This window comes from Lagopus muta, chromosome Z, assembly GCF_023343835.1.
Source record: "Lagopus muta isolate bLagMut1 chromosome Z, bLagMut1 primary, whole genome shotgun sequence".
Lineage (NCBI taxonomy): Eukaryota > Metazoa > Chordata > Aves > Galliformes > Phasianidae > Lagopus > Lagopus muta.
This window is the reverse complement of record NC_064472.1, coordinates 37645647-37662870: the sequence shown is the minus strand read 5'-3', so window position 1 is coordinate 37662870 and position 17224 is coordinate 37645647. Positions and strand designations below refer to the sequence as shown.

The 17224-nt window shown below is 37.6% G+C and overlaps 1 protein-coding gene across 3 annotated transcripts in view; it reads left to right on the top strand.

Moving 5' to 3' along the window:
• Positions 1-14361, top strand: part of PRUNE2 (prune homolog 2 with BCH domain) — a 137171-nt gene extending 122810 nt beyond the window's left edge. Inside the window, exons 15-21 of one of the 3 annotated variants that reach the window (XM_048931202.1) lie at positions 3500-3631; positions 3783-3869; positions 6525-6623; positions 7308-7343; positions 7860-7898; positions 9366-9413; positions 11470-14361. In XM_048931202.1, coding sequence (XP_048787159.1) covers positions 3500-3631; positions 3783-3869; positions 6525-6623; positions 7308-7343; positions 7860-7898; positions 9366-9413; positions 11470-11491 — 463 coding nt within the window. In that variant the 3' untranslated portion in view covers positions 11492-14361. The remainder of the gene's footprint in view (positions 1-3499; positions 3632-3782; positions 3870-6524; positions 6624-7307; positions 7344-7859; positions 7899-9365; positions 9414-11469) is intronic. The other 2 variants (XM_048931204.1, XM_048931203.1) reach the window with 2 other exon arrangements.
• The last annotated feature ends 2863 nt before the right edge of the window (positions 14362-17224 follow it).

Sequence of the window (17224 nt, the reverse complement as noted above, 5' to 3'; positions counted from 1 at the left end):
AGAGTCGTCTCAAAATTCTGTAGTGAGAGATAACCTGTCTTTAATGAAGAGGTAATGTGGGTCATTAGAAGGGATGTGATTGGAATGACAAGGAGAGTAGCAGTTTTAGATGAACTGTTACACTGTGTATTATTTTGCTACTTTTTATCTACTCACCCCCCCAAATTTGGGCATATTTGTCAGAAGTAAATCTGACTGTAGTATCTTCCTAAATGTTAATGAATACAGAATCTCCATCTTCTTGGAAGAGTTTCTTAGACATTGCACTGTTTTACCAACAATTTCCAGTCCTTGTAGAGAACTGCAGGACCTGCAGGGCCTGAGAACTCCAAATTGGCTTTCATTGTTTGTTTTTTATTATGCATTGTCGTGATACATCATTGTTATCATATTTTTAATACATACTGTGGCTGTGTTTAGGAGTCACAGGCACATTTTCTGATCCTTGTTTAAAAAGTATGCGGTGAATAACAGTTGCTGACATAAACAGCATAAACTTTGTTTTTCTTACTCTAGCTGTTTCTGATTCAGCTGCAGGTGGTTTCTGTTGGACAGAGCATGAATTTGACCAAATAAACCCACATTTATCACAGTAGATCAGCAGTAGATAGCAACGTAGCTTGGTAGGCAAAAAATGTGACGGTGACAACTTTCCTAAGTGCCACCAGCTAGTTCCACTTACAGTTGCTGAAAAAATAAATCATTCCATATTATAAAACCCAATCTGTCAGTTCCACAGCCAGCAAAAGCCTGGCTTTCACCATCTGCAGCTTACAAGGCACAAAACCTTGCACAAGAGCATAAACCCAAGCTCTGAGTTCCAGTCCTTGAAGATGCACATGGTGACAGCCAAAACCTTCAAACTTGGTCAACTTGTGAAAAATGAGACTGAGTGCTTTTGTTCTAGGTCAGACAAATTTTCAGCATTTGCCAGGTCAAACTTCTCATAATCTACCATAACTGATTTACGCTGCGCCCATTGGTTTAGATGGAAAGAATGACTGCAGTTTGATAACTAGTGCACAAAGCTGACAGTAACTGTGGCTGACATTAAACAGTTGCCCTCTGATGTCACCCAAAACTCTTGTCATAGGTAGAATTAGTAGAAACAGAGTTCAGATTGGCTTCAGCTAACTTTAAAGTTTAGAGATTTTTATTCTTTCTCACACACTCAGAACAGGAAAATAGAAAGTCAAATCATCCTTGTTTTTCCTTTCTTTATTGGCCCATTAATTGCATTTACCTAAAGGATACTTGACAGTTTACAAAATATCCAGTAACTGATAAGTTTAAGTATTTGGGAACTTTTCACTGTTAAGTCATAGGGGCATCTGGATATACAGGCAAATTATTATTAATTTTGTGTGTGTGTGTGTGTGTGTGTGTCATGATTCTGATAGATGATTCTGCAACTGCGGTATATAAGCCACCTCTAGTTTGTGATTAACAACTTTCAAATGTTTATGGTTTTCCAACTCCTTTCTAGTCTGTATTCACTACATATTTCTGGTTACTTTTCCTCTTATATATTACCTTAACTTTTCAAGCTGTCTTCGAAGAGTAGAGTTTGTGCCAAATTCTGAACTTTGAGATTGAATCTTCTCTTTTGCAGCTGACTGATATATTCTAGATATTAAATTTTATAACAGAATCACAACTTGTAAAACTACACTTTGAAAGTCAAAATAAACACTTTTTGTTTTCAGGCAGAGTGAATTGTTTTATTCTGTGAGGAAAATTCTGCCCATCTTTTCAAACAGTGAAGAAATTGCCATTATCATTAAATAGTAAGAAGCCAAGTTTCCAAGAGACCATGGCATGCCTAAAACAGCAACTGGTCTATCTCAACCCACAGTGAATAAGAGCTGTTGTGGAAAAGTACTTGAGATAAATGAGATCTGACTAAAATATCACAAAAGCTTCCTTATTGTTGCAGTATTTCTCTTTATTCCTTATTATGAATGTTCATTATTGTAATTGATTGGTCATAATACTAATAATTTCCTTGTGCCTGAGTAAATAGGGGCATAAACATTTGTCAGATTTTTTACTTCAACTTTTGTCTCTTTTACTTCAACTAGAAAGGTGGTAGTGTTTTTCCAAAGTACTTTCTTTCTCAGTACACTTTTCTGCATGTTTCACTGCCTAGATTTGTTTACAGCCTAAGAAGTTGCCTTTTATGAGAAGGGCTGATTTCATAGCCTGTCAAGTGGTCAGTAGATTCATTTAAATTTAGTGTTTTTTTGTTAATGTGTTGTGCCCTGGGCAGTGGAGAGCTGTGCTGCACAGTGAATCCAGATTTAACCCTGCTCATGCTGGACCAGCTGCATATTGCTGCTTGTTGGTAGGCCTTGTTTTTCTCTGCATCAGCTATGGCCTTGTTTGAACAGTCCCACTCTTTCGTACTTCAGTGTAAGGAGGCAGAAGCAGCAAATGCACTAATGGCAGGTAGGAAAGAGCAATGAAAAGCATTTAGTGAGAAGTAGTCTAGATGGATTTATCAAATGCATGACACTATTCAGTCAGTTGCTGCTTACTTCCTGTCCAGTTAAAATATTATCTCTCTGATGAGAACCAGGTTTTCTATTCTTGTTTTGAAGAATCTGAATTGTGAGGAGTTAAAGGGTCAGATTAGATCATGAGTCACGCACATATACCTGATAAAAGGGTATTGTGGTCAGCAATACAGCTGCCTCTTACAGTGAGAACTCTCAGGCATTCAATTTTCTAAGGTGTGTCTCAGTATTTTTTCACTGTAGTTTTTACACAAACATACCTTGAGACTGGCGGGCACAGAGTTCAGTTTGAGCACACAAGTGAGGCTGGCACTTCTGAAACTGATCAGAATATTTGCATGTGGACAAGAATTTAATGCTACCTTTTCATGTAACTCAATAGTCTGCTCTTCTGGTGGGGTGTATTTTGTCCTGAGAGTAATGGTCAGTCTAAATACTCTTTGCAGACCTGATAAATTTGGTATTCAGAGTGCTTTGCTCACAAAATGCAAGAGCTTGAACTGTTCTGTCCCATCTGAAGACAGATTGACAATCAAGTTCTATTAGCTCTGAGAATCCAAAGGCTTGTAGCTGACAGTCACAAAGATTTAGCAGTGGTAATCTGAGGATCATAAGAATTATAGACAGGTATTATCCCAACCCTTTTAATTTTGCATTGAACAAATGTGGTGATTAGTATTGAAGATATATTTCTCAACAGTTGATCTTATAATGGCCTGAAATTTCAGTCAGTCCATCCATGCTCTCCCTCACAAACTCTCATAATTTCAACATGTATTAAAAATAAATAAATAAATAAATAATTTCTACTCATAGTTATAGTGGTAGCATTGCGACCAGTTCTAAATTTCTGCTTTAGGTTTAAAAGAAAATAAAACTCTGTCTATAAATTACTGGTCTGTCTTAATGTATTCCTAATAGATGTTTTTTTACTGTATTTAAATAGATAAATATGTGCTCACTTACTTCTATTCTTTTATCAGGTATGTAATCAGTACCTTAGAGCTGATGGTAGCTGAAGACTATATGATTGTATACTTGAATGGAGCTACACCAAGAAGGAGGATGCCTGGGCTGGGTTGGATGAAAAAGTGTTACCAGATGATTGATCGTCGGTGAATAGTATTTTTCTTTCTGATCCACAGTCATTGTTTTAAGCACTGTTCATTTCTGTTGTTCCTCAGTATGATAGTGTTCATTATATATTATTTTTGTGAATGGTTTTCTTTTTTATTAACCTTTTAAATGAACTATTTTTTTTCTTAGTTTAAGGAAGAATTTGAAATCGTTCATAATTGTCCATCCGTCATGGTTCATCAGGACAATTCTGGCTGTGACACGACCTTTTATAAGGTATGTAGTGAACACTAGTTATTTGTTATGTCCCAGGAATTCAGAATACAGAAAGAATACAGAAACAGCTTAAGTATTCCGAAATGGTTGTTGATCTCTCACTGATACAGTTCAGTTGAAGATGACTTCCCTACAAAGAGTGGGAAAAAAGTTTATTTATTTGACTTTTCTGTTGTTTAACTATATATGCACATGGAATTCTGAATTTTTTTTTTCTTTTTTTTTTTTGTTTTGTTTTGTTTTGTCTGAGCCCATCAGAAAGGCTTGAAGGAAAGGTTCTGTGGACCCTTTTCACTCTGTGGAAAAAAAACTTGACTAGAGGAAAGATTAAACTATTGTTCTGGATTTAAAAAAAAAATAAAAAAATAGTAGGTGCTTATTCAAGAAGACTGCCCTGAGATGTTTGAAAATGTAGGAGAGTTGTTTCCAAAAAAAGTTCTCTACCACCCAAAAAACTCAAAAGAATTGTTAGACACTGAAGACCTTAAAAATGGGCAATTGTATGTCTGGAACCTGGAGATCAGGAGCATACACGGTCAGACATGAGAAAGCATTGCTCCATGCAAAAGAAGAGTCACCTTGTCTACAGAAGCCACACAGGGAGTATGTCATGACAAACTGGCCCTAGACTACAGAGGTAAATGCTGAACATGTCTGTCCTGTCAGAGTGTTCTATCCTGACAGAGTAACCTTGAAACGATGAAGGAAATTACTTCTCCCATTGCTGCCAAAGTGTGATAGATTGAGCACCATAGCAGAGCTTCTTCCTTCAGATGTGATGATTTTAGTAGAAAGTGATAACTGAAAATACCAGTGTGACATGGAAACAGTGCTTGGAATTGTCAGCAGTAATAATAGGGGATTCACTAAGTGAAGTACCAATGGGAACTGAAAAAAATATGGGCAAGACATAATGTTGGTGCAACTTTGTAGAATCACAAAATGGTTGAGGTTGGAAGGGATCTGTAGATCTCATCTTGTCCAACTGGTCTTATTCAACCTGGCAACCCAAAATATGTTGCCCAGGCCCATGTCCAGGCAGCTTATGAAGATCTCTGAGAAGGGAAACTCCAGAATATCCAGGCAACCTGTGTCAGTGCTCCATCACTCACATATTAAAAAAACTTCCCAATTTGTAGATAGAACCTCTTGTGTTCCAGTTTATCTCGTTGCCTCTTACACTGTCTCTCGATACCACCGCAAGGAGCATGGGTATATATACATATATGGTGTCGCATTGATGATGTCTCTCTCTGAGCCTTCCCTTCTTCAGACTGAACATTCTCAGCTCATTCAGCCTCTTCTGCCTTCATCATCTTGATTGCCGTCTTTTGGACTCTTTCCAGCATGGCAGTTTTCTTCTGTAGTAGGCAGCCATGAACTGGACTCAATACGCCAAGTGTGGCATCACTAATGCTGATAAGAGATGAAGCATCATATCTCTATTTCCTAGTGATGCTTTGCACAATCAAGCCAAGAATACCATTAGCCTTCTTAGCAGGAAGGACACATTGCTGGCTGATGTTCAGCTTGTTGTCCAAACTCGTTAACTTAGAAGATGAGTTGAAGATAGGAGAAAAATGAAGCCGTTTGGTGGACAGAGGAGCACTGTGAGAAAGTTGGGTAAAAAAATTCTGGGAGGAATAAAAAGCAATGTAAGGAGAAATAAACTTGATAAACTTGATAAGGCTGATGGATATAGCTCAGTTTTCTAGCCTAAAACAGTTCACTGAATGACTGGCAAGTGCTTTGAGGAGTTCGGATGGAGAAGTGAATTGGTCCCAAGGCAAGGAGAAAATGTCCCAAGGCAAGGAGTAAATGTCCTAAGACAATGAGATAGCTAAACCATTTAATTTTGATTCCAAATTCCATTCCAAACCTGATCTGTACTCATCTAAACAAACGTGAACATTCAGTTGTATTATGTTTGAGAGTCATAGTCGAATATAAATGCCAGTTTGTTGTGATTACAAGGGTAGATAGTGATGGGACAAAGGGGAATGACTTCGAACTGAGACTGGGGAGGTTTAGGTTAGATATTAGGAGGAAGTTTTTCACACAGAGGGTGGTGACACACTGGAACAGGTTGCCCAAGGAGGCTGTGGATGCCCCATCCCTGGAGGCATTCCAGGCCAGGCTGGATGTGGCTCTGGGCAGCCTGGTCTGGTGGTTGGTGACCCTGCACACAGCAGGGGGGTTGAAACTCGATGATCATTGTGGTCCTTTTCAACCCAGGCCATTCTGTGATTCTATGATTCTATGATCACATGATGTTAATTTATTATGATAACTTTAATGAATTCTTTCCATATTTTTATATGTATTTATGCTTTAGAGAGTTTGGTTCTCTTTAGAATTTTTATACATCTCCTTGAAACTGTAGAACTAATCACATTGCTTTACAGGTTTACACAGCATTACAGTTTATGATACAGTCTTAAATCCTATTGTGCTTAGCCAGAGGACAGTAAAATTGCAGCCTCATTAGAATTAAGGTATGCTCATGGCCAACCAAACTCTGTAACTGAAATATAAATAACCAAATGATATATAGTTATTTAATAAATTAAACAAATGCCTTCTCTCCCTCTCTCTTTAAAGTATTGTAAAAAATATTGTGAAAAAAGTCAATTAACAGATGTTTCTGTGTCTCAGCTCTAAGTTCAGCAGTAAGATACAGTATGTCAACACATTGGCAGAGCTTCGTGAGATGATTCCAATGGAATATGTGCACATACCAGAGAGCATTGTCAAGTAAGTGATGTGCATAAAATGTGTATTTGGTCTAATAGAAGTAATTTTACAAACTAGGAACAGCGTTTCAATGTCTGTAAGAAGAATAGAATACCTCTACCCTATACTATTTAAGATGTTTATGTGTTGTTCCATAAGAACTCCACTATCAAACTATGAGGTAGGAAACAGTGTGTTTTTGAAACACAAAACACAGTAAGTATGTAATCCTAGGGGAACCAAAGCTTATAGGAAGAAGATTTTGTATTGGACCAAATGATACAATTTGTAAAATGAAGACGATCTTTCCATCTCAGTTCCTTCATCATCATTTTTTGCTGAACAAAAAAATCAAATGATTATAAGTGTGCCCATTGGAGGCAAGTATTTTTAAGATGTCACAGTGTGAAGCAGACATGTACTCAAATCAGTGGAAAAAGAGCAGATATGTTCAGCTTCATGTTGAGAAAGATTATTGTAGCAAAAGAATACCAAATGCCACTTTAAGCAGTCCAGTGTCTCCACTAGCAAGAACAGAAATACCACTATGATCATGAGATGTCCCACCTGCAGCAAGCGTATAGATTTGTGCCAGGATTTGGATTATGTGATTGTTTGGTAGTTTTTATTGAAGTGAGATACAATGTGCCAGCTGTATCATATGAATCTGTATGTCTTTTCTCTTCCTTCACCCACTCTTGTAAGGTATGATGAAGAGAAGTGTATTAAGAGAAGAATGAGGTAAAATTTGCTTTCTAGCCCATGCTGCAGCTTATAGCGGAGTAAACCTGTGTGACAGCCAGTCACCAAAAGGTGACCTCAACAGCAGGATGGGAGAGGCCTTGCAATGGTTTGGTATCCTGCTTTCCCCTTCAAGCTGTTGAGATCAGCCTTCTTTGCCAGCGAAACTTACCTATCTATAAATGTCCTTGATTTGGCCCAAGCTGCAGGCAGTTTAATTCTTATAAGCAGTTGTATGCTTTCAGCTCTATCTACTGGGCATGCCTCAGATCTCTGCTGTTTTTATGTTTCTGCCTCCAAATAATATAAAAAATGAGCTAGATATTAAAGGTGAGTTGAGAACAGCCATAAGTATTACCATAATAACTTGAAGAGCTTTAGGGCCAGTGCACAATACTGTGTGCCTATTTTAGAAGCATGTATTATATTTCTTCTTTGCTCTGCTATTGCTCTGCTTCTCTCTTACGCTCTGCTTGCTTCTTTGTTTCTTTATATCAATAACTTTTACTCATGCAGACTGGATGAAGAACTGAGGGAAGCTTCAGAAACAGCTAAGTAAGATAGCTTTCTGCTGGTTGCTGGCATTGTATTTATTTGGTTCACAGAGATGGATTGAATGCTGTAGTATGTTACATGTTTGGTACAGCAGTCTGTTCATAATTTCAAGTACTGCGGAAGTTGCCACATTTGTGAATTGACTTCCCCTCTCACTATAGGCAACCTGCTATATCTTACAGTCTAAGAAGTGATACTCTTAGACTATAAAAAAAGCCCACGTTTTTTGCTACTTTTGTAATTGTTTCCATAGTCATGGGGAAGACTAAAGTTACTTTTTTACACTGTCAAAGATTTTTATTACATATTTTCTCTCCTTTGTATGTTGGATGATTAATATAAACTTGGGAAGATAAATCTTCTTTAAAACTTGTTTTACAATTTATGAAGGTAATAATAGCTATTGTACTTATTTCTCAGCTTTTTCTATGTCTTTTCCTGTCTTCCTGCTATTGTTTGGAAGGGCTGGTGGATTAATGCTTGATAATGTTATATCACTATAAGGTACCTTAAAAAGTCAGTGACAGATGATGATCAGCTATTTTAAACATGGAATTGTACTCCGAGTTTGAGATGCTAAGGCAGTGCCTTGTAAAATATCTTAGAAATCTTTTATCTGGAAGGACACAGTCTTTGATTCGTTAAGCTGAACTTACAAACAATTTGTGCATTGTACTTCTTCCATGTGTGCGTTGTACACGAGATACCAGAGAAGGGAGCTCTGCCAATCAGTTCAAATATGACATTTTTCCTATAATTTTATAACAACCTTTTGGAGGTTTAATTTCAACCTCCTTCTTTTAAATTATGGACTTGAGAATTTTCATCTTACAACTTCTTCATTGTGTTTTCTCTCCTTTTGTGTGGTACGCATTTCCCTCAACTTCTCCTCAACAATGTACTCAACTTAGCTTTTAAAATGACCCTCAAGAAATGCTACAAACTCTTGCAAATACTTTTTGATTCTAGCAATTCAGCTGCCTCAGAAGCAGTACATTTATGTAGCTAGTTATCTGATATCTGATATCACCTGGATATTTTATTAAACAAAAAAGCACGCAACTGCTTTCTATTCAATCATTTTCAAGTACACTGAACTGTGATAACTGTGGTGAAAAGCGTATTTCTTGTTAAGCTTCTGATTTAAAACAGTGCAGGCTGCAGCATAACAAGTGAAAGGGGAACTGAATACTCACATGAGGCAACACTTGCTATTATTACGGTTGGATGTACGAGGTAACTGTAGTGCTTTTCCCCTCCCCAGCTTAATGGCTTAAAAACTTAATACACAAACTGATTGGTGTTACTAAGCTCTCTAAATTTCTATCAGTAATGTTTTTATGTTTGTGCAGTCAAAGTTGCTTGCTACAGTTAAGTCATTACATCCCCTAAATTTGTTTTTGTACTTAAATAGAGAAATAAACACAGAAGAAATGTTTACTGCTTCCTCTTTTTCCTTGTGCCCAGAACTAGCTGCCTCTCAAATGATCCAGAAATGACTTCAGTGGAGCAGGAGTAAGAATTTATGTCTAATACAATCATTTCATTACAGCATTATTTCACAACCATGCTTCTAGGAATAGAGACTGGGTAGACTCCATAAAGTTTTCTGGAGAACTAAATCATTTCACATTTATTTTCAGGAACTTGATTCAATATATCCAAGTAAAAAAAGCACCACAATTGAGATTTTTTTGTTTGCATTACAGATGTCTTTGAAGTGTTCTTGGCCATTTTCAAACAGAGATAGATGTAGTCGTTATCCTGAGGATATTCAGGTTGTGTGAAAGACTGAAATAAGAAGTTCAACATGATCAGGGTGAAGTTGATGTCATGCATTCTTCTCAGTTAAAGGGTGATAAAATTGCCTTTCTTACTAGGAAGTTTGAAAAGTCTTAGTTTTCTCTTTAATTTCTGGATTATACCCTCAATACCTTTCTTGTCTTTTCTTTATGTGCTTAAAAGCTTGCTTCCCCCCCCCCTCCTCTCCTTTCTCCCCCCCATAAAGTTATTTCCCTAATGACATCTCCATTATCATCATTTTATTAGTTTTCGAAGCCAAAATGATTCCTTTGGAAATAGGAACGTGTTTGTCTGTCCTCTCGCAAACTGTTCTTCTGTCTGATGTCATGACTGAACATGCAAGTGAAAAACCCTGTACTGTTTTACTGTGCACTGGTGGGACTGTTTTAGCCATAGCTGGTCACAACGCACGAAAAGTTTGTTTGATTGGACAGCAGGAGGACTCATCACTGCAGTAGTCTGTACATTGGTGATGAGTGTCTCCACAGAAGTGACTTGACTTTGCTGTCCCTACCCCTGTGTCCTGAATTGAAATACTGTTCAGAAAATAGCAGGCACCTAACTCTTCAGTAAAAGATCCCATCAGGAAGTGAATTTGAAGTAAGCAAGCAATTGACTAGAAAGCAGACACATAAATAACATGGAGCTTCTTTTGTCTCTTTTTTTTCAAATAAAGTTGTGTGTCAATCAATCAACCACCACAGGTCAGAACTATAAATTAACGTTCTGATTCCTAGAGCAGTTGACATAAGATCTCTAAAGATCTTTTTCCTTTTCCCCTCAGACAGTTTATTCTGTAATGAGTCAATATGAGAAGCATTTTTTGTAAAGAGAATGGAGAATAAATAACATATTGAAGACTGTATTTATGACTTAAGCTTTTTGATGGCTTGAAAAAATCTTCTGAGACTAGAATTTTTACTTAGCTCAAATAAATACAGTTGAGACTGAATTAATGCTAGTTGTTTTCTCTCTCTAAATAAGTATCCATTTTCAGAAGTGGCAATGATTTCTTCTGCAGTTGTATCACTCATTTGTGGAGTAGTTTCTGTGGGAAATAAGATTATCTTCACAGTGATCATGGCAGTTTTACACAGCTTTTTTGTCTGTATGCTTTCTGCTGAAATCTCTCTGGAGTCTGCCCAACTATTAGTTTTCTTCTGCAGCCTTTTTTTTATGTTTCTTGTCATCCTGTGTGCTATTTTGTTTTAACATCGTGCACTGCCTCATGACATTTTTTAAAATGTGCACTACGAAATATTCCACAGGAAAGAATTACACGTATTCTCTTCCCAGGTGGTGAATATTCAGAATGTTGTTTAAATAGTTACACATTCTAAGAGGGAAATGGTGTTTGCAATATTTGTGATGACAACTTTTTATTGTATAGAAAAATTCAAAAGAATTTGATGACGTTGTTTTTACTACATGGCAAAAACATAGTTCTGGAGATGTGTTTACAGGCATCCACTTCTTACCATACAGTTCTGTCATTCCATCAGCGTGTATTTCCACATGTCCAGTGCTACTCAGATTGAAATTGCTGGAATGTAGTTACTGACAGCAAGCTAGCAGTAGCAGTTCCTGATGTACTTTCTACATGAGGCAGATAGGATCTGTGTAAATTGACACTGACGCATTTAATGTAAATGAGAGATGAGGATGCCCAACGTTTTATGGGAGCTTACAATTGCAGAAATGACCAACCATGTTTTCTATCCTACTGATTTATTTTCTTTTTCATTTCTTGTTGTTTTTTAACATATAGGCTTGACATGACCCTGAAATAAAAAGCATCACTGCCAGATCTTTGAAGAAGAGGACTTTCATCGCTCAGACACCCATGATCATGGTGTACAATAGGAAATTTGATTCATTTTGCTTGTGATATAATTTTTTGGTGCCATTTAGCAATCCAAGAAGATGAAACAGCCCCATCGTGTTGCCTTGAAAACAAGAAATTTGGAGCTGGCTATTTTTTTATTTTCAGAAATAGAGGTTTTGTTAGAAAAGCTATAACATCTAGTATTGGTTTCTGTAAGTGTATGCAAATTCTGTTTCAGATTATAGAATTTTGCAAACATTATGCCTCATGAATGAGTCAATGAGGACATAGATTTTTATTTAATTTTTGTCTTCAGCATAGTACTGTTTCTGCATAACGGAGCAAAATAGTTATTATTACAATAAATATTAGCATAGTTGTTTCACACAGCAGCAGCAACCTTATTGTTCCAGAATGATTCTAAAAATGAAGCAGGATTTCAGTGAGTGTGTTTTTCTCTTGGTGTATGAAAAGTTCTTCCATATACTTTTAAACCTAATGACTTTTTATTTGGCCACAGGAAAGCCTGTGTACTAAAAACCGTAAGTGTTTAAAATGTTTCCCAGATCAAAAATTGCTGACAAAAATTAGTTTCATTTTAATAATTTTGTTCAGTGTCTTTATCTTAAGGACAGGTTTTACAGAAGCAGCTAGTCCTTTAAAAGTTTATCAAGTGATCTAAGATCCTTGAAAGATTGTTTTATTATTGTTGTTTTTTAAAGCCTGTTTTTCCAGAACATTTTTAAGTAATGAATCTCCAAATGGCATCCTATCTGGAATCACAGCAGTTGCTAATGCTATGAATACAGAACAATTACTTAGTACTTCTCACAATTATTTGTTAAGAGGAGATGTCAAAATGTTATTTGGAGTCTATTTAATATCAAAAATACCTATTGCAATGCCATTTGTTGTCTGTAACACCAGTATAAACATGAAAAGGAAAAAGACCCAAGCATTTCATCTTTTGCTGCTGTCCTGCATACATGAAATGCACCGCATTAAGTTCAGACATTCAAATGCAAAGCAACTTCAGTGTCTCAGACTATTCCCCTGCAGAAGAGTACAGATCAATACTTGAGCGAATACCGCTTGTCTGCTTTTGAAATTCAAGGGTCAAAAGTATAACTGATGCTTTCTTGTTCCCAAATGGACATATGCATGCACTTGCCAAACCTCCTGACTCAGTTTCCTTTTGAGATTAAAAGTAGTTTATCATCAGACTTTCTATATGAGCGGATAGTGATAGGATATAGGGGAATAGTTCTAAACTAAAAGAGTGGAGAGATAGGCTAGATGTGAGGAGGAAATTTTTTCCTCAAGTAGTGGTGAGGCACTGGCACAGACTGCCCAGAGAAGATGTGGCTGCCCATCCCTGGAGGTGTTCAAAGCCAGAGTGGGGGGGGCCCTGGGCAGCCTGAGCTGGTGGGGGCAGCCCTGCCCATGGCAGGGGGTTGGGGCTGGGTGATCTTGAAGAACCCTTCCTTAAGATCCCTTCCTTTCTTTGATTATATGTGCTAATGGAAGTAGCAGAATTATGTACTCCTGAGCTACTGTTCTCATCTTTGAGATTTTCATGCACCCGAGAATTGTGTCTTGCATTTGCAGAAAAGTGGTCTGCAGGGAAGGGAGCAGATGTATTCATCACAACATGCAGAGTTGTTCAGCTATTGTAACAAAGAGAGACTAAATTGTCAGAAAGACAGGAAGTTGCCAAATGCTTACTTATCTGCCAGCAACTAAACTGAATTATCTGTAAAGCTACAGTCCTTCTCAGTACTGACAGGCTGTGCATCATGTCTGTCATTCTGGGTACCCTGTTTTATCACATCTTTCTGTCAGTTCCCTCTTTCACATTTAAGCAAGGGACAGATCCTGCTGACTGTTGTTGCTGCTCTATATCCTGATCTTATCATCATTAGGATCTGATAGGTTTCACAGTTTCTCAGATATTTGAATCTTGGCTTGTGTCTGCCTTATAAGTGCTGTCACTTAGAATATTGGGGATAATGCTTTATGTACAAATAAATATTTGTATTACCTTCCAGATGCTATTTAAGCTTGATCTAGATCTGAAGAGCATTTTATAGCATGAAGCCACATCTTCTGTAAACTTGTAGTTCAAGCAGTTGACATGTATAAGGCTGTAGATGAGAGAAATGCATCTCTTTGCCAGAAGAGACATTCACTGCAAAGCAGAGTTCAGCAGGAATCTTCATGTCTTTGACATGTCTTTGATATGTCAAAGACATGAAAGATATTATGCCCCATTTTATGGTAGATGTCAGCTTGGAGGTGAATTTCAATCTAAAGGCTTTATATAAAATCATTAAACAGCAAAATTACATGTGAATTAATTTGATTAATGGTGGTAGACTAATAATGACAACCTGAGACGGTAGAAGTTTGTTTAAGCCAAATGTCAAATTATCAATGTGATATTGCGTAAATGATTGCAAGAACAAGATGTGGTTATCTCTGCTTATTAATGTATTTTAAAAAGTTTTTTTAATGTTATGATATGGCAATTATATATTATTTAACAATAATAAACCAATATTAATAAACGAGTAGTTTGTTGAGAAGGAAACATAGTACATGTAATTGCACAGATATAGTCTTTTATATACAGATCTTTTCTACTGTATACGAGAGTGCTCACATAAAATATAAATTAATAGTTGCAACTTTCTTCTTTTTTTGTTAAAAGACCTATACTGTCTTCAATTATAGATTAAGCAATACAAAGATATCTGATATCATTGTATGCATATATTTATGTGAATCAAAAATAAAGAACTGCAATCTGCCACTGGAAGTATGTATTTTCAGCTTGAATTTTTTTTTTCTTTATTCCTCGGGCACATGGAAACATTTGACAGTTTCAATTCACAGTTCTTTGCATAGTAATAACTATAACTATAACTATAACTATAAATATAAATATAAATATATATATATATATAAATGTACTGCTTTTACTTGTTGTTTCATAGCTTAAATTAAGGCAATCCTATTTCTCCTGACTTTGCTCTCTACCTTCATGCATAATGTCTTTGCTTTGCTGATAATAGTAACACAGTTCTTGAAAACATCTATGAGGACCTCCTCAGGTTGCTGTCTAGTTTGTGTCTGCACTATTGTCTAAAAATCAAATGCATGAATAATCTCATTCCATCCTATATGATAGACAGAAACCAAAACTATGTCAGAAATGTGTAAACTGTAGCACTTCAATAAACTTTTTTACTTCACAGTGGAAGGGGCAAGTCAGGTAGAGCTGATGACTGTTCAGTCCTCCTACCTAGCTGGTCTCATACAACCATTCCTCTCCCAGTCTATTTAAATCTCAAACTGGTCAGTTTACACTGTCAGTACTTTAGAGCCTGGTGACTATTTTTACAATTGGATCAGAGCACTGAGTGGTAATTTGCACCAGGTAGGAGCTAAAAGATGATAACCTATGGCTTCTTAATTGCCACCCACGTGCAAGCAACTCTATAAATGCTCCTATAGACTAGGCTATTTCACTGTGAAGTCTTTGATAAGTTTGAAGAATTGCTAAGACTGAGGATTGATCATTTAGTGCTTAAATTGGACATCAGAAGCAGGCTTAAGTACTGCCATGTCATACACAAGAGTTGCTAGATTTCAAGAATGTTTGCTTGTGTTTCGGGTTCTATGATCTTTCTGCAGGTACTTCCAGTATAATTCAAATGCACCTTAAATGTTTTGTTCTGGTTATCCCCTTGTCATTTGGAATCTATTTATACCCTAAACTGTGCAGATTTAAATGGTTGCTCTTAGTTCTGCTGTAGCACTGTAGCTGGGAGATCTGTGGGTCATCCTAATACCATCAGTCGTTGTCAGAGCAGTCTGCAGCTGAATGGAAAATACATTGCTGAATGGTAAATTAACATCGCTATTTTCCTGAATTTTTCACTTTCTGCTTCCCTGCCTCTCAAAGATTTATATTCCTGTTAGCTCAATTCATCAGAGCTAAAACAGAAATTGATGTTGTGGATTGTTTTCTGTATTAGAGAACTAGTTTAATAAGTTTGTGAAACTGTGTGTAAGAAGAGAGCAATGGCTATTGTCTGCCTGGACTTCAGAAGGAGTGATGATTAGAGAGCATCCAAAAGATGGCAATGAAGATGGTGAAGGGTCTGGAGGACAAGATGTGTGAGGAGTGGAAGAGGTCCCTGGGTGCGTTCAGCCCATAGCAGGGCAGGCTGAGGGCAGGCCTGATGGCGGCTGCAGCTCCTCGCAGGGAGCAGAGGGGCAGCGCTGAGCTCTGCTCTGTGTGACAGCGGCAGGGCCGAGGGAACGGCATGGAGCTGTGTGAGGGGAGGGCAGCTGGGGGTTGGGGATGGGTTGTGCACCACAGGGCAGTGGGCATGGCCCTAAGTGCAGTAGATTAAGGAGTGTTTGTATAACGCTCTCAGGTTTTGAATTTTGGGTGATCCTGTGCGGAGTTGAACTCCATGATCCTTGTGGTTCTCTTTCAATTTGGGATGTTCTGTGATTTACCAGAGGATCATGCTGCTATTCTCAGAGACCTGGAAAGGTTGGAGGCATGATATGACGATAACTTGGGAATATTAACAAGGACAGTGCATTGTCCCACACCTAAGGGGAAGAAGTCCCAAGCAAATATAGATGCTGAGCCTGCCCAGAATGGAAAGCATTTTACCAAACGGTAAAAAAGGCCCTGGGATATCCAGGTGGATGCCAAATTGAACACTGGCTGGCAGTGTACCCCTCTCACAAAGAAGTTTTACAATATCCTGAGATGTATCAAGCAAGGTATCACTAGTAGGTGGAGGGATGTGATCCTTCCCCTCTGCTCAGCACAGGTGAGGCCACCTGGAGTCCAGTTCTGGGGTCTACAGTACAAGAGAGACATGTACATATTGCATAGAATGCAATTAAGAGTCACAAGAAGGTTTAAGGGACTGTAGTATTTCCAGGAGATGTGGATAAGCTGGCTGAACTGTTCAGCCTGGAGGAACCTAGAGGAATATTATCAGTGTTTAATACCTGAAGGGAGGATGTGAAAAGAATGGTGCCAGAATCTTTTCAGTGGTTCCCAATGGAACAGAGGCAATGGGCATAATCTGAAACACATGAGGCTCTGCCTCAGCATTAGAAAACACTTATTTAGTGTTCAGATGACGGTACGAGCACAGGTTGCCCAGAGAGATTGTGGAGTTTCCCTCTTTGGAGATCTTTAAAAGGCCGGTCTTCAAAAACGTGATCCTGGGCAACCTGCTCTGGGAGCTGTGCGTGAGCAGAGAGCTGGAGCCACATGATCTCCAGAAGTTCATTCCACCTTCAATCATTATGTGATTCCGTAAAGCTCAATTAAGGTATAATGAAAGATGATTTTTTTTTTCTCACAATCTCAATTAAGTGGTGCTCACCTGCTTACACTCCTTTTCTCTTAGCTTTCATTCACCCAAACTATCGTACCCATATACACAAAAGTACCAGGATTTATGTACTGAGGTGTTCTAATCATGAACAGTTGTTTAAGACAAGTCATTAAGGCTACCACCTCCTCCTTATGCTCCATTTTTATTATAATTTACTTTTTTATTACTTTGTTTATTTTATGTTTACTTCAGAGGGCAAACTAATTTCTGAATGTGGTGATTTTGACTCATCTGTACAATTTTGGAGTCAATAGCCATTAGTG